The sequence below is a fragment of the Dromiciops gliroides genome, chromosome 4 (genome assembly GCF_019393635.1).
Source record: "Dromiciops gliroides isolate mDroGli1 chromosome 4, mDroGli1.pri, whole genome shotgun sequence".
NCBI lineage: Eukaryota > Metazoa > Chordata > Mammalia > Microbiotheria > Microbiotheriidae > Dromiciops > Dromiciops gliroides.
This window is the reverse complement of record NC_057864.1, coordinates 220,228,201-220,253,606: the sequence shown is the minus strand read 5'-3', so window position 1 is coordinate 220,253,606 and position 25,406 is coordinate 220,228,201. Positions and strand designations below refer to the sequence as shown.

Genomic DNA, 25,406 nt, shown 5'->3' with positions numbered 1-25,406 from the left:
AAAGTTAATGTTGTTGAACTGCCTTAAAATTTCTTTTAAATGAATAGAAAATTTACTGGTTTTTTAATGCTAATAAGTGCACATTTTAAAAATGTTTTCAGGTAGAATTAAGGAAGGGGAAAAAGGACTGTGGTTATTAGGTGAGTTTGCTGGAAGGAAAAGGAAAGAATATCATATAAACATTTTATCCATTTTTTTCATTTTTTTTTCATTTTTAGGAAAGAGAAAAAATTTGAATCCTACTTTCAACCCACCCATTCACTCTCTAGAGCTTTTTGATACACATGTATCTGTACACATGTACTCCTTTCCCCTTTAGCCACTTTTCAATTTCATCTAAACCAGCGGTTCTCAAAGTATGACCTAGGGTTCTTTGGAGGTCACCAAAACTCTTTCAGGAGCTTCATGAGGTCAAAGCTATTTTCATAATAAAGCAACTTCTCTGAAATGTTTTGTCTTGGAAAATTGCCTGGGGTTCTAAGAAGTTAAGTGATTTGCTCAGTCATAGAGTTAGTGTCAGGGACTGGACTCCAAAAGGGTCTTTTTCATAACAAGGTCAGGCCTCTACCCAGTATACCAAGCTGCTTCTTTGAATCACATAGGTCATCTAATTTCCCTTCAGTATATTAGTATGAATTAGAAAGGACAAGTTCATGTCAGTAGCAAAGACAAGAAATAGAAGAAAATAATGGATATCATTAGAAGTGGAAAAAGAAAGAACACCTGTAAGATCTAAACAGATAATATTCTTGTAAAAGTAAAAAATGATAAGTTAGTAAGATGCAGCTTGAACTGAACAGAACTAGAGAAAAACACAAAAACATTCAGGAAGGAAAAGAAAGTTGCCTAGACTAGAGAAGAATAATCCATGAATAGCCAATAGAAAGATGGCAATTAGAAATATTGAAAAATAATAGCTAACATTTATATAGGGCTTTAAGATTTACAAAGTGCTTTACATATGTTCTCATTTCATCTTCACAACAACCTTGTGAGGCAGGTATTGTGTTACAGCAACTCATTTTATAGATAAGGAAACAAAGGCTGAGAAGGTAAGTGACTTGCCTATGCTTCCACAGCCTGTGTAGGTGACTTTTGAAAAATTATAAGGTCACTAGTTGAGTGGAGAGAGCACTGGACTTGGAGTCAGGAAGACCTAAGTTTGGTTAATGTGCAAGACACATTATCTTTCAGTAGTCCAGGTAGCTCTCTATTACCATATATTGCAGAACAGTTGCCAATCACTGTAAGGTCCCTATACCATGAAATCACAAGTTTGGGTTAAAATGAAACCAAGAGGGCCAAAGATAGGAGAACATGGGAAAAGTTGGAGAAGAATGTGGAAACTCATATGCTTCTTTTAAGCAGTCAAAACTTCCCTTCTTGGGTTCCTTTGATTTCAAAATTGTGCAGAAGGTTACTGCACTTGAATATTGTAGAAGTAAAACAGACCAAATGAACCGTCAGTATTAGATAATAATGTCTTAATAGAGCCCATGTTATTCTTTTATATGCTTAAGTCTAGTGTCTTTTTAGCTTCCTTGGTGCCCAAATCAACTAGAGCTGAAATGAGATAATAAAATGAAGGAATCTTGGCATTTTAAGTTATAAGCTACCTTAGTGTTGTTAGTGCAAGTTTAGTATAGACCAGGGTTTCTTAAACTTTTTCCAGTCTTGACCCCTTTGCACTTGAAAATTTTTATGTGACCCCAGGTATATAGGTATAAAAAATACTCATAAGGGGCGGCTAGGTGGCGCAGTGGATAGAGCACCGGCCCTGAAGTCAGGAGTACCCGAGTTCAAATCCGGCCTCAGACACTTAACACTTACTAGCCGTGTGACCCTGGGCAAGTCACTTAACCCCCATTGCCTCACTAAAAAAAAAAAAAATACTCATAGTCTTTTACTGTTGCCAAATTTTTCTCAACCCCCACATTCAGTTACCCCATATTGAATCATGACCCACAGTTTAAGGAACTAGAGTGTAGTGGATAGACAGTCTTATACTCAGGAAGCTTGGGTTCAAATCCTGTCTCGACACACAAAGCTGGGTGACCTTAGCAAGTCACATATTCTCTCAGGGCTACCAGGAAATATTCTATGTCTAATTTGCAGAGCAGTTTCTGATTAGTATTGATAGAGAAAGTTTCATCAAACCAATGAAATCACAAATCCAGTTCACCACATCCCTTTCCCATTTAAAAAAAAAGGAAGTATAATAGAGCTCAGAGACTATCCAACCCAACACCTTTATTTTACAGAGGACAAGAGGTTAAGGGACACAGGCAAGGTCTGAAATCCAAATCTCCTGACTCAAGTCTAGCAATCTTTGTACTACACCACACTGTCTTTCCTTATAAAGGTACTCAGAAAAAGCATGAAGTATTATACACATTTTCAAACATTATTTTACTAGTTACCTCCACTATGCCATTTCCACTGAGTACTAGATGTTACCAGACACAAAGATTTCAGTTTTCAGTAACAAGCAAGCTGTCTCAATTGCTTCTTTGAGTGGGCATTATCAGTTTTGATCTGCATTAACTTGCTTCTATGATCCTAAAAACTACTCCTGCTGGTAGAACGTGATAAAGTTTACAAAGTATATTGGTTACAAGCCCTTGAGGGAGGCAGCAAAAGTCTTATCCCCACTTCGTAATGAGGAAACTGGGCTTCAAAGAGATTAAGTAACTTGCCTACTTACAGCTAGTAAATCTAGCTGAACAAGTCCTGAATTCTTTCCTCTGTATTCTTTCTCATATATTTTTGATACGTTTTAAAATACTGTAAGGAACAGAAATCTAGAATTCTCCCAGGCCAGTAATTTGGGAATCCTTTATAACTACATTCATTGCCCTGAAGATTTTCAGTGAGACTGGGGAGGTTTTGATTCAAGCAGTCTGAAAAAGTGAAACCCTAAAAGGCAAAAAGCTAAGTCCTCCCCAAGTCTGTTCTCCTTGTCCATCCAGTGCAACTTACTTGATGCATTTGATCCATTCCTCCTTTTCCTCTGGAGTTGGAGCTGAAATCCGATAGACCGTGTGGTTTCCCTCTACTACTCGACCATCAGCCTCAGTCTTACAAGCTTTGATAACTTGATCCTTATTGTCAGGGATGTAAAGCTCAAAGCAGTTCTGAGAAGAAAGAAGAGAATGAATGGAGGATTGGAGGAAGATGCTGATTAAACAAACTATCATTAATGTTATTTCCTGAAGGAATTGCCTTTATTTAACACTGATAAAATGCAGGTCCACCTCTGTAAGAAAAAGGATACCCTGGGAGAGAGAATCCTGGACAGTCAGGAATGTTTCAGTCATGTTATTGTTCCTTTTTACCCCAAATTAACACGTGTGTCATCATATGGCTGAACTATGGAAAAAGCCGCTGGTTACATTTTGGGGAGGATTTGTTGGTACAGAGTTTGGATCTGTGATTAATCTGTGTGGCGAATTCCCAGTATAGAAACTCTCTCCACCAATTCAGATGAGGCCCAGATCTGTGAATTGGGATCTTAAGAGTGGGTTAGGCACTGACAAGTTAAAGTAACTTACCCAGAGTCATATAGCTAGTATGTAAGAGGCAACATCTGAACTCAGGTTTTCTTGATTCCAAGACCAGCTCGCTATCTACTGCCTCACTGCCTTTGGTTCTGGGTAGCTGTTGTTCTTTTGTCCTTTTTCCCGGAAGAAGACCATGATATCAGGAGGTGATGTCATGACTTGCACTGAATTGGATTTCCATGAGGGAGGACTATGAAAGGTCACCAACCTCACTCTTTCCTCCAGAGCCATCTGGGTTCAGTGGCAAGATATTTATCAGGATAACTGGGGATGGCCCCAGATGTTTTAAGGCAATTTCGGTTAAGCCCACAGTCACATAGCTAATAAGTGCCTGAGATGAGATTTGAACTTGGGTCCTCCTGACTCCAGGGCCAGTGCTCTATCCAGTGTGTCACTAGGTGGTAAACCTGACCTCAGATACTTGACATTTACTAGCTGTATGACCCTGGGCAAATCACTTAACCTTGATTGTCTCAAATATCCAGGGCCATCTCTAGTCATTCCAATGTATATCTTGCCACTGGACCCAGATGGCTCTAGAAGATAGAGTGAGGCTGGTAACCTTGCTCAGCCCTCCCTCACTTAATTCCAATTCATGGCAAGTCATGACATCATCTCCTGATGTCATGGTCCTCTTTGAGAATGAAGGACAAGGGGGCAGCTAGGTGGTGCAGTGGATAAAGTACTAGCCCTGGACTCAGGAGGACATGAGTTCAAATCCAGCCTCAGACATTTGACACTTACTAGCTGTGTGACCCTGGGCAAGTCACTTAACCCTCATTGCCACCCCCCCAAAAAAAAGAGAATGAAGGGCAAACAGTAACAAGCCTTTTGTGCTAATGGTCTATTCTGATTGCATAATTAGCTTTTTTTTTTTTAGCATTTCTGCACAAATGGTGGCAACAGAATTATTAACTTTGTGTGGTGGGAAGCATGATAGAATGGCAATGAAGATCTGCATTTACGTCCCGGCTGTGCTACTTACAACCTGTGTGATCTTGGATAAGTGTTTTTATTTCTTTTGGTCTCAGTTTCTTCGTCTGTAAAATTAAAGGGCTCAACAAACAAGATATCTAAAGGTCCTTCTAGCTCTAAATCCATGCTCCTATGAAATATTCTAACATAAAAGCAATAAATATTTTAAAGTTTTGATACAAAACAATAAATCACAGCTTAACAAAAACTATCTCTGTCATCATGCACTTAAAGACAGACAAATCTCAACACTTCTGATATGGCAAGAAGTATTTCCTAAACAGAAAATCCTGGAATTAAAAAATAATAAAATATTGACCTGGATGGAATAAAATACTTCAAGGACATAGCTACAAAGTATTTGAGAAGGTTAAACAAAATGCAGACTTACAAACCAACAAAATGAAAATTATAACAGTTCTTCCATTTTTTATTAAATATATTCAAATATACTTATGTTCCACAAAGATCTCACCCATTACCGAAGAGAAAAAAAAATCACACAGATACTTACTGGCTTTTTGGAGTCCTCTACCTCCCGGATACTTAGGTTCTCTAAAGGAATAATTCCACGGGGCTCCTTATCCTACAGAAAAGGTTGATGAAAGAAAAGATTTTACCATCAAGGCTAGAATAACATACACTACAAATCTCTTTGCTTTAAAGTGGGTGCTATGTTTTCTTCATCATCATTCTAAAGTAACCCTTGAAACTAGTTAAAGTTCTTAAAAAACAAAACAAAACGATAAAGAACATTCATCTGTGTAGAAGATTTCTAAGGTCTTTTCCAGTTCTAAATCCTACGACTTTGTGACTGAATCATATAAGCAAAAAACCCATAGAAACAGGAAGCCTTGGAGATGAATCCCTCAGGTGATGCTGATGCATTTGGCAGTATCTGGGGTGTCTGAATAACCCTATTTCAGAACCTCAAATGTAAATGATCCGGAAAAAGGTATTCTAAATTTATAAGATGCTTGTTATAGGGGCCCTTAAACTCAAACTGACATCATTCCATACTGTCTGATGTATGACTTATGTGACCCTTTAAAAAATAATGTCTATACGTTTGTTTCTTAGAATTTTGTAATTCCAAGTGTTATCCTTTTTCCTTGTTAGGATCTCTTTGTATTAGCAGTTTCTTCTTTATCTCCTATGCAATCTGAGGAATGAGGAATTCTAAAAGTCTAAGCACATTCATCAGAGGCCTTTGGTTAATCTTCTTGCTTCAAGTCTCTCTTTAGTCTAGTCCATTTTTCACTTAATTTGAGGAAGTGATCATCCTAAAGCAAAGGGTCTGACCATATTATCCACCCTATTCAACATAACTCCAGGATCAATTACCTATTCAATTACCTCTAGGATCAAATATAAAATTTTCTTTTGGGCCTTTAAAACCCTTCATAACCCCTTCCTACCTTTCCAGTTTTCTTACACCTTTCCCCCTCTCTTGACTTGTATTTTCCCTGGCTATCCCCCTTGTCTTCCTCCTCATCTCTATCTCCTGACTTTCTTCAAATCACAGCTAAAATTCCAACCCCTCTATAGAATCCTTACTGATTCCTCTTAAGGCTATTGCCTTAAGATATGGATGATCCTGTACATATCTTTTTTTGTAAGTAGTTATTTACATTTTGATTCCCCCTAAGAGTGTGTGAGCTCTCTGAGGGTAGGTACTATGTTTGCTTGCATACCCAGCTCGGAGCACAGTATCCCTTCCTTAGTGGGTGTGAAATAAATAATTGATGACTTGAGAGACCAACCTGAGGTCATTCCCCTGGTACTGGCCAAGAAATTTAAAACCATCTAATATACCACATAACTATGTAGTTTTAATTGCTTCTTGATTTCTTTTACTTTCACCTCTGAAGCCAGCCAAAGTCTCTCTCTGTTTCTTCAATTATAACTTCAGAGATAAGTAACCATTTTGGCCCAAATGCCCATAGCATCTGGGATCATAGATAATATCCTCTATGTCTCCCTTTTTAGTCAAACCTGAGCAAATTTGCAAATATTCCAATCTCATGTTCTTATTTCTCTCAACCAATTAGTGGTCTCAAAGATCCCATAATGGAGATACAGCTGAGAGGTGGTTATTGGTCATATTACTAAAATATATGCAGATGAATTGGATCAGATTGCTCTTCTGGAAATGGAACGCAATCCTAACCTTACTGTGGGGTAAAAGACTTAAGGACTTCTTTCAAGGCTTGTAAATCTTCACCTTCCATACAAGTATCCACCACATAGAGAAAATAAAAGATATTTGAGGGCTCTTTTGTTCCTCATCAATAATCATCCTGGAATCCTGGAATAGAGGAAGCACTCACAGTTCTAAACCTTTCTTATTTACTCCCCTAGAGGAAGCATTTCTAATATATGTCAGAGATGGGATTGTTCCTTTGCAAAGAAGGAAAGGTGTGAAACCATTTTTGAGAAAGCTGCCGTAAGCATCATCCCCACTCTAGATTTTGGGGACTACAGCACCAGTAAAATCTCTAGAGCCAGGGATGGCAAATTGCAGCTTGCAGACCAAATCTGGCCTTATTAAAAATTCAAAAACCATTCCTAGCTGTCAGGTCATCCAATAAGAGGCAGCAGGTGAGATCTGGTCCATGGGCCACAGTTTATTGACTCCTGTTCTAGACAACTCTAAAGAATAACCTCTAATGAGATGCAAATAAAAACAACTCTGAGGTACCACCTGACACCTATCAGATTGGCTAAAATGACAAATAAGGAAAATAATAAATGTTGGAGAAGCTGTGGGAAAATTGGAACACCAATGCATTGTTGGTGGAGCTGTGAACTGATCCAACCATTCTGGAGAGCAATTTGGAATTATGCCCAAAGGGCGATAAAGCTGTGCATACCCTTTGACCCAGCATTACCACTTTTGGGTCTTTTCCCCAAAGAAATCATGGAAAGGGGAAAGGGGAAAGGGACCCACATGTACAAAAATATTTATAGCTGCTCTTTACATGGTGGCAAGGAATTGGAAGTTGAGGGGGTGCCCATCAATTGGGGAATGGCTGGACAAGTTGTGGTATATGAATACAATGGAATACTATTGTGCTGTAAGAAATGATGAGCAGGAGGAGTTCAGAGAAACCTGGAGGGTCTTGCATGAGCTGATGATGAGTGAGATGAGCAGAACCAGAAGAACATTGTACACAGTATCATCAACATTGAGTGTTGATCTACTGTGATGGACTATATTCTTCTCACCAATGCAATAGCACAGAAGAGTTCCAGGGAACTTGTGATAGAAGAGGATCTCCAAATCCAAGGAAAAAAAAAAAAGAACTGCGGAGTATAGATGCTGAATGAACCATACTATTTCTTTTGTTTTTGATGCTATTGTTTTTTTTCTATTTTGAGGTTTTTCATCATTGCTCTGATTTTTTCTCTTATAACATGACTAATGCAGAAATAGGATTAATGTTATTATGTGTGTGTGTGTGTGTGTATCAGATTACCTGCTGTCTAGCTGTCTAGGGGAGGGGGGGAGGGAGGGGAGGGAGGGAGAAAAATCTGAAATTGGAAAGCTTGTATAAACAAAAGTTGAGAACTATCTTTACATGTAACAGAAAAAAATAAAATACTTTATTAATTAAAAAAAAAGAATAACCTCTAATAAGCAGTTTTTGCACAAGTCTTTCCCCCTTTTCTCCTGCAGATATTGGGCTACCACATAATCATTCATTTGGAAAGGCATTTATCACCAAATACAGAATTGAAATAGGTAGAAGAAAATTATCAAGACGTATTTTGAAATTCATTGAATTCATGGGTGTAGGATGCACTACAAGATGCTTTCATCCTATAAAGTGGCCTTAATTTAATGCAACTAGTATCATCATCTTTATGGAGTAAATCAAGAGGCAAACTCCAGAAACTACTGTGGCATGTTTTTACAATCTAGAGCTGTCAAGATTGGGACAAGATTTTATTACTGCTAGCAAATGAACAACATCATGACTTGAGAATTTCTAAACTTAACCCCTTCATCTCTTGAATTCCTGTTCTGGGGCCCCACTGTCCTGAATGTTGAGTATTTCATGCAGCCCTTTATATCAGGGTAAGCCAGTTCCAGCAATCCTTCTCTTCACACCCTGGTTATCTCTTTGCTCGGTATGGTGCCTTCTCCTCTTACCTCCTCCTAGTTCTGGAACCATAAGCAAATCAATACTGCCACAGTTATAGGAAAGGGTATAAGAATCTATTCCCTTCATTCATTCCAAAGAATTGCTAAGATTTAGACTATAACAATAGAAATGACACAATATTTTTTCACTAAAGAATCAAACATTTAAAAAGCAGCATTAATAGTTCAGAATTATATTCACTGGCCTAATAAAAAAGTATAATACACCACTAGCATAATTGTGCTCTGACAATTGCTAAGAAATTTACCAATATACTAAGACAATCATACCAGATTGGTGGGGGTAGAGCAAAGTAGGGCTATGAAGTATATAAAGCTTCTTTTTTTTTAAAAATCTCTGTTCATATAAATTGATGGTAATGCACTTTCCTCAAAACATATTTCTTCATCATGGTGGTTAAATATGCACTGATGATGGTGATCTCAACTTTATTCAATTTATTCTATATAGCCATCCTTGAGGAGACAAGACACTTGTGTGAGAATGAATTTGTACATCTGTGAAACTCTTCCCATTTAAAAGGATTATCTAGAATGTTGTAGAGATAATCACTCAGAAATTTTTTATGCAGATTACTACATTTTTGAAAGAAACCATTCATGAAGTCCTTTACAGAATTCAATGTTAGATTAAAGACTTAGAATAAACCTGAAGAAAATTGAACTTATTTGTCAAGCTATAAAAGGGAAATTAATACACAACCTATGATTCTCATCAGATATAAATAACTAAAAGGTCACTAAATTCTACTACTTAGGTTGCATACTAGTAGAAGATATAATGTAGTAGGACAAAACATTGGACTTTAAAGTCAAGAGATCTCTATTTGAGTACCTGCTCTTCAATTTACTAAGTGTTTAACTTAAGTCAAGTCATTTCCCTTCTTTCACAGAAAAGGTGGTTTTAAGCTTTTTTGTTCAGTCATGTTCTTTTTTTTTTCTAGTCATGTTCTTCTGGGAGATCTATGATCATTAGGTTGTCTACACATTCTGCTGAGATCCATGTTTTGCTTACATAGTGAACATATTTTCTTTTAATATTCTTGTTTTTTACTTCTCTTCTTTTAGATTGTCTTTCACTTCTTTGTATTCACAAACCCAATCTATGTTTTGTTTCTTTGGTGATATCTGACGTTGCACATTCCAACTTTTCTATTCTGCTCATTATTTTTTGCTGCAAAGGATGTAAATTCTGCTTCCCAAATTCTCATTTCTCTTTAATCCACATAGGAACATCATGTTGTGGTTTCATGTTCTCCTCAACTTTCACAGAATTTTCTCTCATTAAATGTTGGATAAGTTTCCTTCATTTTGCTGTATTTATCCATAGATGTGTAACTAATTTACTAGATCCGGAGGCCATAATTCCTTCTGTTGTTACTGTTTTTCCTGTTAATTTGTTTATGTTTGAGATCTTTGAGATTTTTTTGTTCTTGGAATCTTTGGTACTTTCAGTCTTTTCCCTCATTATTTTCCTTATCAATCACTTTTAACACCCTCCCCTCTAAAGTGTTCTTGGAAAGGGGGATAGGATCTCAAGATGTTTCAGCCTCCTCCCACACTGGACAATTTATAGATCACTAGCTTAGGTCTCTGTCCCAGCTGACTTTTTGGTGGACAGAACTAGCCCCAGCTAGATGTTGTGCTCTTCCCTCAGGTTGGGTAGCATACTGCATGGCTCCCCACAGGCGCAGCATCCTGTGCTAGTGACCTGTCCCATGGCTTTTATTCCTTAGTTCTTTGGCCCAGCACTTGCAGTTTATAGCCATCTGGTACCAGCTTTCCTCAGCACCAACACTCATGGCTACAGATAATTCTCAAGTTTTTAGCTGTTTTTGGATTGCATCCCCCACCAGGCTTTTGCTCCTGAATGGTTTTGGCCAGATAGGCTGTCAGGACCTGAGGAAACTGCTACAGCCTGGAGCTGGAAGGAGCAAGAGGGAGACCAGGGTGTAGGAATAGGTTTTGATGTGGGCCTGTGTCATGTCCTTCAGTCATCTAGTGTGGGAGGGGAGAGAATGGAGTTGAATGAGTGTCAGTTCCTGGGTTTGTGGGAGTTTTTTAACTTTGTTTTGGATTCTTGGTGTCGAACTATGGGAAAGGAAAGCTAAAGTTGCTTTATCTTTAGTGTACAATTTCTGTTTAAATGAGGTTTGAGAGGTTGTAAGGATCAAAGAAAATGTCCAGTCCACCATCTTGCTGCTTATGTGACCCAGAAATAAATATATAAAAAGTAACAGTAATTTTAAACCTCTATGATCATGAAATTGTACCTGTCACAAAAACATTTTCAAGTTTATCTGGTTTCATAAGCATTGTTTTATGGCTCATAGTCCCAAACCTAGACTATGAGGTGATAATTCAGATTGCCAATATGAAGTTTTGGGGTTTTAGAAAATTTTTTAGTTTTTTCAATTAGCAAAAATCTGTCTCACACTCCCACCCAACTGGAGCAAAATAAAAGTAAAACCCAGGGGCAGCTAGGTGGTGCAGTGGATAAAGCACTGGCCTTGGATTCAGGAGGACCTGAGTTCAAATCCAGCCTCAGACATTTGACACTTACTAGCTGTGTGACCCTGGGCAAGTCACTGAATCCTCATTGCACCCCCCCCACACACACACAAAAAGTAAAACCCATTAAAAACATGTATGATTAAGTAAAACAAATAAGCACACAGGCCACATGCAAAAAAAAAAATTGTCACTTTCTGCTCTCTGAGTCCTTAATTTCTCTATCAGGAAGTAGTTAATACATTTCATCATTAGGCCTCTGGAATCATAGTTGGTAATTATGCCAATAAGAGTTTCTAATTTTCTTAAAGTTGTCTTTACCATATACTATCAATGCATTAATTGTTCAGGTTCTTTTTACTTCATTCTGTATCAAAACATATCTAAATCTTCACAAGTTTCTCTGAAATGATCATCATCAACATTTCTTATATTCCATCACTCTTATACACCATAAATTATTCATCCATTCCCCAATTGATGGGCACCTCCTCAGATTCCCATTTTTGACACCTCAAAAAACCCCTATATTTTTGTACATCTTACTTAAAGTCTGTTTTGTTCCAATAGCCTACCCTCCTTCTAATTCTCCCTATGCCCCTCTTTGCTTTCCCTCCTATTTCCCTGTTGAGTGAAATATATTTCCATACTCAAATGTGTGTATGTATTATTCCCTCCTCTGATCAGAGTGAGGATGAATCACCATTCTTCTCCTTCATGCCTACATACATACTGCTGAACTAAAGCGGAGAAAATCACACAACTGTTCTGACTGGTTCCAATACAAATCTGTGTTACATAACCCCAACTGGGCCCTCACTGCTGCTAGGCACTCCTACTAGACCTCCTTTATCAACTCACCATCCCACTTTCCACATCAGCTCTTCCAAACCTGTCCATTCCTCCTCTCACCTCCCCCACTCTCTCAGCTGAGAACCTTGCCTCATATTTTATAGAAAAAAATGAGGTAGTTGTTGTGTGAACTCCCTCTTTTCTCTCATCTCCTATCACATAGGTAACTTCTACCACTATCTCCTTCTTCATCCTTGTCTCACATAATGAAGAAGCCTTACTCTTCTTCTGTCATCTCCACTCTCTCACTTATTTTCAATCTCTGTCTCTCTACTGGCTCATTTCCTACTGCCTAAAAACATGTCCTTATATCCTCTCTTCTGAAAAACAGCAACAACAAAAACAAAAACAAAAACAACAACAAAAAAAAACCCTTTTGATTCTTCCATCCCTGCTAACATCCTATATATCTTCTGTCCTTTGTGGCTAAATGCCTCAAAAAGGCTGTTTACAATAGTTGCCTCCATTTCCTCCTCTCTCTTCTTAACCCCTTACAATCCAGTTTCTGACCTTATTTCACCAAAACTGCTCTCTCTAAAGTTACCAAAGATCTCTTAGTAGCCAACTCCATTGTTCTTTTCTCAATCATTCTCTGTGACCTCTCTATAGGCTGTGATATTGTGGATCACCCTCTCTTCCTTGATACTCTCTTTTCTCTAGATTTTTAGGACACCCCTCTTTCCTGGTTCTCCTCCTACCTGTCTGACCTCTCCTTCTCTGTTTCCTTTGCTAGTTCTCTGTCCTCTAATCAAGAGTGATGCTCAGCCTTCTGTCCTCGGCCCTTTTCTCTTTCTCCTTCCATACTTCACTTGATGATCTCATCAGCTACCATGGATTTAATCACCATCTTTATGCTGAGGATGCTGAAATCCACCTTTCTTGCTTCAACTTCTCTGCTGACCTCCAATCTTTCATCTTTAACTCTCTTTCAGACATCTTGAATTGGATGTCCAGTAGACTTTTTAAAAATTTATTTATCTATTGGTGAGGCAGTGGGGGTTAAGTGACTTGCCCAGGGTCACACAGCTAGTAAGTGTTAAGTGTCTGAGGCCGGATTTGAACTCAGGTCCTCCTGACTCCAGGACTGGTGCTCTATCCACTGCACCACCTAGCTGCCCCCTTCCAGTAGACTTTTTAAACACAGTATCTCTAAAACAGAAGTCCTTATTTTTTCTCTTAAACCCTCCCTTCTCTTACCTTTCCTATTACTATAGAGGGCAACACCATCCTCCCTAAGGCTCACAACATAGGAGTCATCCTAGATTCCTCATTATCTCTCATTCCCCATATGCAAACTGTTGTGAAGGCCTGCCAATTTCACCTCGGCAACACCTCTTCAATATGTCCCCTTCTCTTCTGACACTGCCACCACTCTAGTCCAGGACCTTATCACCTCACACCTGGATTATTGCAATAATCTGCTGGTGAGTCTGCCTGCCTCAACTCTCCAATCAATTCCACTGCTAACATCATTTCCCCAAAATGTAAGTCTAATCATGTCATCTCTCCATACCCAATAAATTTCAGGAGCTTCCTATTGCCTCCAGGAGTAAATATAAAGTATTCTTTTAGGCATTCAAAGCTCTTTATAACCTAATCCCCTCTTAACTTATTCTTATACCCTTGTCTTTTTTTTTTTTTTGAAGGTGAGGCAATTGGGGTTAAGTGACTTGCCCAGGGTCACACAGCTAGTAAGTGTTAAGTGTCTGAGGCCGGATTTGAACTCAGGTACTCCTGACTCCAGGGCTGGTGCACTATCCACTGTGCCACCTAGCTGCCCCTTACCCTTGTCTTCTTACACCTTATTCCTCTCCACATTCTCCTTGATCCAGTGACACTGGCCTCCTGGCTTTTCCACAGACAAGACTCTCACTTTCTTGGCTCCAGGCATTCTCTCTGGCTGTCCCCCATGCCTAGAATGCTCTCCCTCCTCTGCTCTAACTACTGATTTCCTTTGCTTCCTTTAAGTCCTAACAAAAATTCCACCTTCTACAGGAAGCCTTCCCTGAACCTCTTAATTCCAGTGTCTTCCCTCTGTTAATCATTTCTTATTTGTCCTGTATGTAACTCATTTTGTATATATTTATTTGCATGTTATCTCCATTAAATGGTAAGCTCTTTGAGGACAGGGACTATCTTTTGCCTCATTTTGTATCCCTAGAGATTAACACAGTGTCTGGCACATAGTAGGAGCTTAATGCTAACTGAATTGAATTGAATCGAAATTGCTTCCCCCACCCCTTCCTCTTTCTTTCCACAGATGTCTACTTGTGTTACTTGTAAGGTAGTTTTCCATAATTTTCCTTTCCCTTTATGCCCTCCTTCACTGAATTCTTCCCCCCCCCTTTCTATTCTTAAGATCATGAAGAAATAGTAGACCCGCTCCCAGAACTTACCTAATTAGGCTCCCTCTATGAGGGAGTTTACCCTTGTTTAGTCCTTTATCATTTTTCATTCATGCTTACCTTTTAATTTTTCTCTTTACTCCTGTGTGTGAACTTCAAAGTTTCTATGAATCAGAAATACTTGAAGTCCTCTGTTTCAAAGGTTCATTCCCCACCCACACCCCAACCCCCAGGATTATACTCAGTTTTCTTTGTAAGTTATTCTTGGTTGTAAGCCAAGTTTTCCTCTCCTGTTCAGTGATGGCTGCTAAATCATGTGTAATCCTGACTGTGGCTCCTGGGTACATGGATTCTTTCTTTCTGACTGCTTGTAGTATTTTGTTTCTTTGACCTGGAAGCTCTGGATTTTGGCTAGGATGTTCCTGGGAGTTTTCATTTGGTGATTTCTTTTAGGAGATGATAAATGGATTCTTTCTATTTATACTTCACCCTCTGGTTCTAAGAAAATTGGGTAGTTTTCTTTTATAATTTAATGAAATAGGATGTCTAGGTTCACTTTTTTTGGTCATGGCATTCAGATATTTCAATGATTCTGAAATTTGTTCCAAGTTAGTTGTTTTTATTATAAGATAATCATTGTGGTGGTGGTGATTGTTGTTGTCATCATATCTTCTTTTTTCTCCTCCTCCTCCTCCTCTTCCTTTATCTTTTGATTGTATTCATATTTCTGGTTTTCTTCTGGAGTCATTAGTTTCTAATTGACCCATTCTAATTTTTACGGAGTTTTTTGCTTAGGCAACCTTTTGTGCCCCTTGTGCTAACCTGTTAATTCCCTTCCCAATCCTTTCTTTCATAGCTCTCATTTCTTTTCCAATTTTCCCTTAAACACTCTAATTCCATTTATAAAAATTTTTTTTTCTTTTTTCTTTTTTTTTTTTGCAGGGCAATGGGGGTTAAGTGACTTGCCCAGGGTCACACAGCTAGTAAGTGTCAAGTGTCTGAGGCCGGATTTGAACTCAGGTACTCCTGAATCCAGGGCCGGTGCTTTATTCACTGCGCCACCTAGCCGCCCCCTATAAAAATTTTTTTAAAAACTCTTGCCTCATATCTTTCAAAAAGTCTATGTGATTTTGTGCTCAAGCTGTGTTTTTCTCTGAGGCATTGCTCATAGATCTTTTGGAGTCATTCTCTTCTGGGTTTGAGTCTTGAGCTTTCCTGTCACTATAATAGCATCTCATAATGTGATTATTTTTTTGTTTGTTTGCTTATTTTTCTAGCCTACTTCCTGATCTCTAAGTTGATGCTAGGGTTAGGCTCTGCCACTCTTCTTTAGGGAAGGTCTGGACTGATCTTTTTGCTGCTTTTGTGGAATACTGACGTGTCATTCTAGGATCTCAGAGGCTCAGGACCTGCAAGCTTTCAGTGGTGACAAATGGTTCAATGAAAGGCAAAGTCTGATTACTGTCCCCTTGGTCTGAGTTCCTCAAGTTCCTGACCTGGGTTTGGATCTGAGCAAAAGTAGACATACTGGGGCAGCTAGGTAGTTCAGTAGATAAAGCACTGGCCCTGGATTCAGGAGGACCTGAGTTCAAATCTGGTCTCAAACACTTGACACTTACTAGCTGTGTGACCCTGGGCAAGTCACTTAACCCTCACTGCCCCGCAAAAAAAAAAAAAGTAGAAATAATGCTGGACTCAGCCCCTATCAGCCAATTGGACAGTTCTATGGGTTCTAAGTGATGGTACAGTAGACTCCCCTTTAGTCTGGAATTCCACTGTAGGTTAAGCTAGATATTGGAACTAAGACCCCACTCTGTTCTTGGAGGCTTGGTCACACCACTGCTGCTTGTTTCTGAACTTCTTTCTTTCTCAGTACAATGCATAGGTTCTCCCTACCTGTGGATACCACACCCAGAGTACAAGTTTCCTTTTCAGTCCACGCTGGATCACCTGTCCCTGTCTCAGTTCCCCCAATGTGAGTCTACTATGGCTCTGGGACCTCTTCTTTGCCCCAGTTCACAGTCTCTCCCTGGGTCCTGGAGTGCTCTTAGGACAGCACGCTCTTGTCCGGACCCCATCCCTAGTGTCTCTGTCATCAGTAACCTCTCTGACTGTCTTCCTATGACAACCTAGGCTGAACAAATGACCCACTATGACTTTTTTCTGGAATTTGCCTTTTGGTTTGGTGCATCTTCTAGATCTATTTGGAGGAGTGGAGGTGAGAGCATACTGTACTGCCTCTTTGTCCTCCACCGGTATGAAAAAGTATTCAACTTGTTAGCAATACAATGACCACTATCATAACACATATAAGGGGAATAGAGTATATGAAGGAACCTAGGTAGCTGTGATGGAATGAGCTAAAGCAATAAAGTCAAAAGAAATACACACAGATAGATACATATACACAGTACGGTAAAGATAGACCCATATAAGTACTCACTTTCAGTATCTTTATTTGTATACACAGACACAAATAATTCACTACTTTTGAACAACCTAAAGCTCCAGATACTACTAAATGTCTATTCTCTTCTGATAAGAAATCTGTTTGAAGTCCAACCCTTTTGTTTTTTATAAGATTCCTTAATTCTCTCTATTTCTTCTCTTGCCCAGGGCTACAACCCATCTTCCCCCTTAGAATCAATGAAAGCATTTACTGCAGGAGTCCTGACATGGTAATTGCCAAACCCCCATTGGTAGACTCAGTCAGATCATTCTAACCTCCACACTTAGTGTAGGACGGAGAAAGATGAGATAAGGTGTGTCATCACCGAAGGTATGTATTTGGAGAGGGAGATAGATTTGGGTGGGAAGAAGAGAACTGGTATTTCCAGGTGCTATTGAGAATGCATTTTTACATAGAAATTATGTTAAAGTTATGATGTTAGAGTCTATTATTACATAACTAATATAGTTCAGCTATATTTTGGATGTCCTAGAAATTTAACCACATTGAAAATATTGTTTTTATGGAAAATATATTCTAAGTTCCAAATTACCAAGTTATATATGAATTTTTAGAACTTACTATCCATAACTAAGGCTTCTTTCACCTTATACCCCATTTCTCTCTATGTACCCATACATAGATAGTTCTAAAATAAGATAAAAGTCAAGGCTGTTAACAAAGGAGTTTGATTGCATCAAGAAGTCAAGCTAAACAGAAGCAGCAGAAAAATCAATCAACAAGCATTGGTTAACTATTATGTACTAGGTATCGCAGTAAGCACTGAGGAGAGAAAGACAAAAATCATGGAATGATGGAATTTTAGAGTTGGAAGGAACCTTCGTGATCCAGTATAACCCCATCAATTTACAAATTAGGAAATTGAGGCCAAGAAAGAAGATTTATAGGGAGCTAAATAGCACAATGTATAGGGTGCTGGCCTAGAAAGGAAGAACTGAGTTCAAATCCAGCCTCAGACACTTACTAGCTGTGTGACTCTTGGCAAGTTACTTAACCTCTGACTTCCTCAGCTTCTTCTATTGTAAAATGGGAATAATAACAGAACCTACCTCCCAGAGTTATTGTTAGGATTAAATGAGGTAACAAAATGGAAAGGTCTGGTTAGATATTCTGGTTCTGAATAGGATTTTGCCACATAAGAATCAAAATAATCATTGGAGGAAGACTGAGACAAACAGACTTGAAAATGAGGAAGAAGGAAGGCAGTTAAGCGGCACAGTAGATAGAGCAAAACCTTATTTCAAATCTGGACTCAGACACCTACTATCTGTGTGACTTTGGGCAAGTCAGCTAACTGCTTTTCCTCAGTTTCCTCTTCTCCTCAGTTTTCCCTAAAAATAGGGACCTTAGGGTTATTGTGAGGATCAAATGTGATAATATTTGTAAGAAGTGCTATATAAATGCTATCATTATTATATTATTAATATTTTAAGTACTTCGCACAGTGCCTAGAACACAATGGTACTTAATAAATGCTGTTTTCTTTCCCTTCCTTCTCCCCATCTTATCTAAAGTTACAAAACAGAGTCATATCCAGAATCTAGGTCTACCAAATCCTCACCCCAGGGCTCTACACAGGATGTGATAGTAAATGTTTAATAATAACCTGCTCTGGGGTGGGGGTAGAAAACACACTTTTAAATTTAATCTGCATTATTAATGATTTTTAAAAGTCTAGATAATCAACACAACAATAAACCAAGCCCTGATTTTAGCATTTACTATTTCCAAGGTGTAAATGTTCATAATAAAAACTTAATAATCGGCTGGAATTCACTCGATCTAGCTTTCTTTTCTGTGTTATTTTCCCTACCATTAGACTCTGAGTCTAAAAAAGTCCAAAAGAAGAGTCTGAAAAAAAAAAAAAGACTATGAGTCTAAAAAAAGAAAAAAAAATTAATTAAAAAAAAAAGGCAAACACTGCCTTTTGCCCTTTTTGGTATTCCCAGCATTTAGGACAGTGCCTGGAAGATAGTAGGTGTTTAATAAATGTTTACTGACTCTTGATTGACAGGCTCCAGCACACTCCTAGCTCTACACTATGCTATAACTTTTCATAAGAGTCACAGGCTACCAATCTAGCCAGTCTAATAAATCTGCCTTGTGACCCCTACTAAGTCATGTATTCCCTAAGTTATATATTCCTATGTAAGTCAATAAGTTATGTATTCCTATGTAAGCAATTACATTCATATGCTGCCCATACTAACAAAGAATGACAATGAACATAATGCCAACCCAAATTACTCCAGGAAAAGACAAAGTATTCCCAAGCATGTGACCCACCTCTGGGACTTTCCTCTACAGAGGTACAGTTTTGTTCTCCATTAACCATAAAGTTATTATCTCACTATCTATTCCTTGTAGAAAATGAGAGGATTTTATTCACTGGGGACATATTTGTAGTATAAAAGCCATGTCTTCCCCTTCCCATCCCATCCCATCTATCTCACCCCTTCTGATTTATTCCAAGCCACAAATTAGCTGTTGCCAGGAATACATTCATGTATTGCTCTTTATCTGACTAGGTTTATGGTCAAATGATACAGGGTCATCACCTGGATAAAGTCAGGGAATCTTGACCGTCGGTTTCCCAGCTTACACAGGATTCATCACGGTGTGCCTCATTTGATTGGGTTTTAGTTAAAACCAAACAAAGGAGGCACATGTGTTCTGAGGTTTTGCTCTTCTCACTAATGATCTAAAGGTGACAGTAACTGACTGACCCTTTCCTCTTGCCTCGGCAGGCTAATATTTGCTCACCGTTGTATATTCAAAGTAGTAAAGGCAGTTGTCAGTCAGAATGAACCAGCGCCTCTTCCATGTCTTTACCCTGCCACCTGCAGAGTAAAAGGAGATACACGTTTGACAAGAGTCAACCAAACACAGCATCCGCTCCATGACACACAAGTATTTCTTCTCAGAAAGGATGAATGAGTAGGAGGGAAGGGGTATCATGGGAACATCTAGGTTATGGCAAAATTTACATCAGTTACAAAACACAAACAGAGCCAAAACAGAAGCATCTTTCACAAAGTGCATGATCTGTGGCACAAGCAGAGCAAGCGAGGCTGAATGACATCCTTCAGATGGAATCAGACAGCAGGATGGACAGGGTTCTGGTGGAAAAGAACCCAGTGGTAAGCAGTGCAAACTGACTTGTGCTAGAGAAGCATTGGCAAAAAGCAGATCAATGGAGCTGAAACTAGAGAGAAGTAGAAGAAGAGGGGAAAATGTAAACATCCTGACTTGGGGCTAAATAGTATAAAACTCTAACAAACCCAAAAGCATTTAAAAAGTTGCTGGTTTAATCAGATATGAGAGAAGAAAGAAGCAAGAAACAAGAACCTTTAGTTCCCTTGCAATCAAATTCCAGTTTCATTGTGGAACAGTGTGACTTTGGATCCTAGCTCTTATGACTGTCCTTTCCATGTTGATTAGATCATCTCCATCTTACCTATTTATAGGAAACTTAATATTGACACTGTCAGGCTAATAATATCAGAAAACACTTTTTCTCTAGTCTCAGGGCAAATAAAAGGCATACCTTTTTATTATGGAAAAATCAACTCTGAATCTTCTGTGGTTTTTTTCATTCTTCCAACTAAGGCATAGAATTCACATATGTAATAGCAGGTCACCAAAGGAAGTAGGGAGAGAGGGTGTGCCTCTAAATGAGTATTAAAGTTAGTGGTGGATGCTTCACTCAGTTCCATAGTCCTTTCCCACCCACCTCTCTAACTAGCTATTAAACAGGCAAATAAGAATAATTCTGTTCTATGAAGCTGTACTGATATTAATAACAAAGGAATGGGAAAAGCTTTTTTGAAATTGACTCTCATCCAACCTTGATGCCCTAATCACAAAATAGCACAGTGAGTCTAATATTTTCCTCACAGTCATATTTTCTAACCATTCAAGTGAGGAAGAGTCTTCTTAATTATCCTTACGGCCTGATTTCACAGTTAAGCCTGTGTTTGTTAAAATCTATTTGGCATTTCTGAATACTTCTTTCCTCATCCTTTACCACAATTCTGTATCACTACAAATTCTATTTCAAGAGAGAATTATTTCTTCTAGTCTACACAAAAAGCAAGGATCTCATAACAAAAAACAAACACTACCATAAATAAAATCATAGGATTCCAAGCTGGAAGGGACTTGAGAGGTTATCTTGTCTAACACTTTCAACTTTACAATTGGGAAACAGGCCTAGAAAGAGGGAATGTCTTATCCAAGGTCACACAAATTATGTGACACATAGATCCAGAATTTGAATTCAGGTTTGTTTGTCTTTTTAAAAAAATTCAGATCCAGACCTCTTTTTACTACACCAGGGCCCATCATATTGTGTTCCCACATGCCTTTCCAAATTCATGTTCCTGAAGAGAAAGTGGGGAAGTTTTAAAAAGGAAAGATTTCCACTGGCCAGTGACAATTTTTTAATATGTCCATCACCCTCAGAGAATGCCAGGGGAAAAGGGCCTACAGCAGTACAGATTGTTGGGTAGTAAAAATGGAGCTTTGAAAACCATGTCAATAAAGAACCTGGCAGCCTAATAGAAGAACCAACTAACTTCTGGCTCTCTGAGATTTTGCTTAGATGTTACTGCCTGAGAGAGGTAATGATTTTAATTACAAACTCTTGGGATTCTAAATAACTACTGTCTTGGCTGTTAAATCACCTTTGGCATTATGAAGTGTGTCTGTCCACCCACCTATCTAGCTCTAATCTTAAGCAAATGAAGAGAAGACTTCTTCCCATCAAACTGTCTAATTGATAGGATGTGAAGCATTCTTGTCTGACCTTAAATGGGAAATGTGATCAAAGGGCATGGATAAGGAAAAACTAATAAATCAATGAGATGAAGAAAATGCAGAAAAAAGGAAAATCTGGGTGAACAGGGGAAAGAAAAATGGGGAGAAGAAAAAGAAGATTAATGATATTGAGACTTGGTGATTATTTGTTTTTTTCAAGATGAATCCCAAAGAGTCTGAGAGAATTGGCTTTGCAGACACCTGGCCTGTCTAATGCTCAGCATACAATGAACATCAAACATTAACTAAATCACCCATGCATATCCCATTACAGAATGACACCCTAATGACACTTGTCCTTTGAGAAGAAGGGATAGTGAAAAGAGGCTGTCAGGTGCCAAAAGAACGTAGGGAAAAATACAGGAGATAAAGAAAAATTGAATAAAGTTATTTCTCTGGTTACAGAGAAGTTTGGTTGTTTCCTCTGGACAGTTCCCTGTGGTTATAAAGAATTCTACCATGAAGCATTTCTACGTTGAAGAAACAGACATAAAATGAGCAGACGCATCACTGAGAGCACCTCGGACAGTCCCTGTGGAACTCACAGGAAAACCTCCCACTTTCGTAAGTGGTTTAGGTGTAATGGTGGATATGCCCACTCTTGCTCCCTTTCCTTCCTCCTTTCCTTCCAATGTGAAATATGGATCTCCTGAATTCCCTTTTAATATTTCTTGATTTTAAATACTTTTCTTCTCCCAATCTTTCTGTCAGCTCAGGGGCTCTCCTATGGGAAGTCCCAAAAATATCTCAACTTAAATGAGTTTTGTCATTGTTGTATTACTGGTTTGTTTGGTCACTGGTCCTCTCTTCAGTTCTAGTCTGGTAAATACTTAAATGCAAAAACTGTGCTGAGCCCTTTGGCTGGGAAAAATGTAAGTGCTTCTAAGGAAATTAGCAAACAGAAAATAGTTACTAATAATGTATCTTTAAGGCCAGTGCTAAACTTTTAACATTGACTAAAAAAAAAGGCTGATGAGCATGTAATTCTCCTACAATGCTTGGAAACTAGCACCAAGAGTGTAGGTGATTTTTCTTTTAGTTCCTAAACTTTGTCTTTTACTTTTATTTGCTTCATTGTTTTACTTCACACTTTTAATTACATTTTGAATTCAGAAAACACCAGTTCTACACTTCACAAGAACAAAAACTAAGAAATGCCCCAAAAGGTCAACTCTACTTCTTTTCCAGAAGCACAGTGACTGAGAAAACAAAGGTTTCGACTTCTTCCTCTCAACAATTTCAGAAATTACTTTAGAAAGAACAGTGATACACAGACTGAAAATGGATTTGAGTAAATGTATGTGTGTGTTTGTGTGTGTACCAATGCTATGAACAAGTTTAGTCAATAACCCTAAGATTAATTTTATTAGATCTCCAGATCTCACAGAGCCATGTTTATGATGTCTTCAGCCTACTGTACACTAACATACATTAGATGGTGAAATTGTGGATTTAGGTTATCTGGGACCTTGGAGTCTAACTGTGGGAAGTACTGTTCTCTGTACTTATTAAAAAGCAAAAAAAGGAAATTTCTATAACCCCCTGATCCTGAACAGAATTCCCTAGGGACTGTGCAAAAAGTCAGAAGCAGCATTAACAGTACCACCAGCAATTACAAAAAACAGAAGAACCAAAAAAATAAAATCAAATAAAATGCTGCAGCAATTACAGTGGCCTGTGCAGAGCGAGAGAGCAGGTGGGAGATGAGGGTGAGGGATTACATACCTCCTGGAGTTTGGGACAAGGAAAAGAAGAGCCAAAATCATGGAAACATACAAATGAGGGAGAAAAGAAAATTAAAACAAATAAATTAAACCAGGCTCCTTATTCTTATTATGCAATGCATCAGTCACATTCATGTCTGCCTGGGAAGGAGCTAAGCATAAAAATGCTACCTTCTGGGAGCAAGTTTTCAGCTGGCCATTGAACGAAATGCATGAATGAAGGCACAATAATCTTATATTCCACCACCCACTTGGCATATGTAAAATTAGAGGCAAGTACTGAAAACGTGGCCCAAAAGAAGCTACAATTCAGCACTTAGAAAGCTAATCGTTATTAGCATGTCCAGAACCCAGGGGAAAAGGAAATCAAAACTCCTGGCAACAAATATTAGTTCAGAGAAAATGAAGTTTCTCTCTAAAGCTGGTCCAGTTGTTGGTTTTTAAAAAAATACATCCAAGTATATAATATATATGTGTATCTGGTGCACAGATTACATATGCATGTGTATAATTATGCTCACGTTACAATGATAATGATGGCTGCCTTTCCATCACAATTATTGAGGTGGTAATTTTATGTGAGGCTAACAGCCTAGGAAAAAAAAGCTTGACTGAAGTTTATCAAATCAATGCCATGAACCACAGGTTAGTTTAAAAAAATCTAATTAGAATTGGAATTAATTTTACCGAAGGAAGTAAACTGAACCTTAGTTGCATTTGTTCTTTTATTTTTTCCCTAACTTTATTTTTATCTTAATCTTTTAGTTTATATCACTTTAGTTTATATCACAACAGCTGCAAACTTTCAAAATTCCCTTTTAGCCCCACCTGCTTGGGAAAATGGTAAATAGCAGGTGCAGGTTAACTGTTTTAGTGATTTTAAAGAAGAGATTGCTAAGGGGTACATGTACTACTGGTTTAAAGAAGCACAAAATATTGGCTTATTCTAGAGTAACATTCAAAACCCAAACCACCGGAGTGGCTCTTTATCACTGAAGACCTTGTAATTAGGGGTAAATATGATTTTAAAATAGAAAACTGTAAATCCTCTTAATTAGGGATAATAGAAAGACACTGTTTCACCTCTTTACAGATGTCAAATGATGACCAAGTTAGAGACTACTTCTAACTTCATTGGGGTGGTTAATTGAGATGGTTTAAGGAAAATTATTATACCCATATATTAGCTGATATGGAAGAGAATCCACCCACAGCTAATAGAGCAAGGTAGAATGGAAAAAGTAACTGTTTTTGTACAATAATAATACAGAATCCAAATAGTCTGGGGTCCTTTTGTTTATCAAGTTTAGGAGGCAGATCAGTTCTTTTCATATTTTTAAACAGCTCATATCAAGATAAGTAAATTCACAAAGAAATATGTGAACCTGTATATAAACCTTACAGAAAAAAAAAAGATTCCTTCTGGATACCCCATCCCTCACTTGGTGCCAGGGCAGATATAACCAAGTTCCAGCAACAGAAGCTCACCTCATGCAGAGGGAGAGAAGGAAATAGAAGAACATTTAAAAAAAATTTTTCTAATGAATATATCTGATTTGGACTGGAAAGGAGAGGGGGAAACTCCACTGCCTGAGAATGATTAAGAGTGCTGTGGATGCAGCTGCAGTCAAGCGCTCTGGGGTTGCCATGCATGCTGTCTGCTCATGGAGCCAGAATGCAGAAGGAAGTGATGATGCACTGGGAGGTGGGGAAAAGGCAGGAGCACCAGATACAAGGTATAGGAATGGGAAATAGAAAGATGGACACCGCTGTTCACTTCCCACATGACTTAAAGGGAAGAGGAAAAAGGGGAAGGAACCAATTCCTAGAGAAATTTCCTAGAAACACAACCTGGTTAATGAACCCCAGAGGTGAAAATGTGGGAAATATATATTTGAACATTCCACAGCTGAATCAGGTTTATTTCTCAAAAGGGCATATACTCCAGGGAACTAAAGGAAAAATAGACTACTTTTTTCAGAT

General features: G+C 38.4%; 1 protein-coding gene across 5 annotated transcripts in view; it reads right to left on the bottom strand.

Annotated features, from left to right (window-relative positions):
- CYTH1 (cytohesin 1) overlaps window positions 1–25,406 on the bottom strand; it is a 179,207-nt gene that overhangs the window by 5,474 nt on the left and 148,327 nt on the right. For 4 of the 5 annotated variants that reach the window (XM_044001780.1, XM_044001781.1, XM_044001782.1 and 1 more), the window contains 3 exons: window positions 19,645–19,723; window positions 5,050–5,121; window positions 2,980–3,134 (listed from right to left, as the gene is read on the bottom strand). In XM_044001780.1, coding sequence (XP_043857715.1) covers window positions 2,980–3,134; window positions 5,050–5,121; window positions 19,645–19,723 — 306 coding nt within the window. The remainder of the gene's footprint in view (window positions 1–2,979; window positions 3,135–5,049; window positions 5,122–19,644; window positions 19,724–25,406) is intronic. The other variant, XM_044001778.1, reaches the window with a different exon arrangement.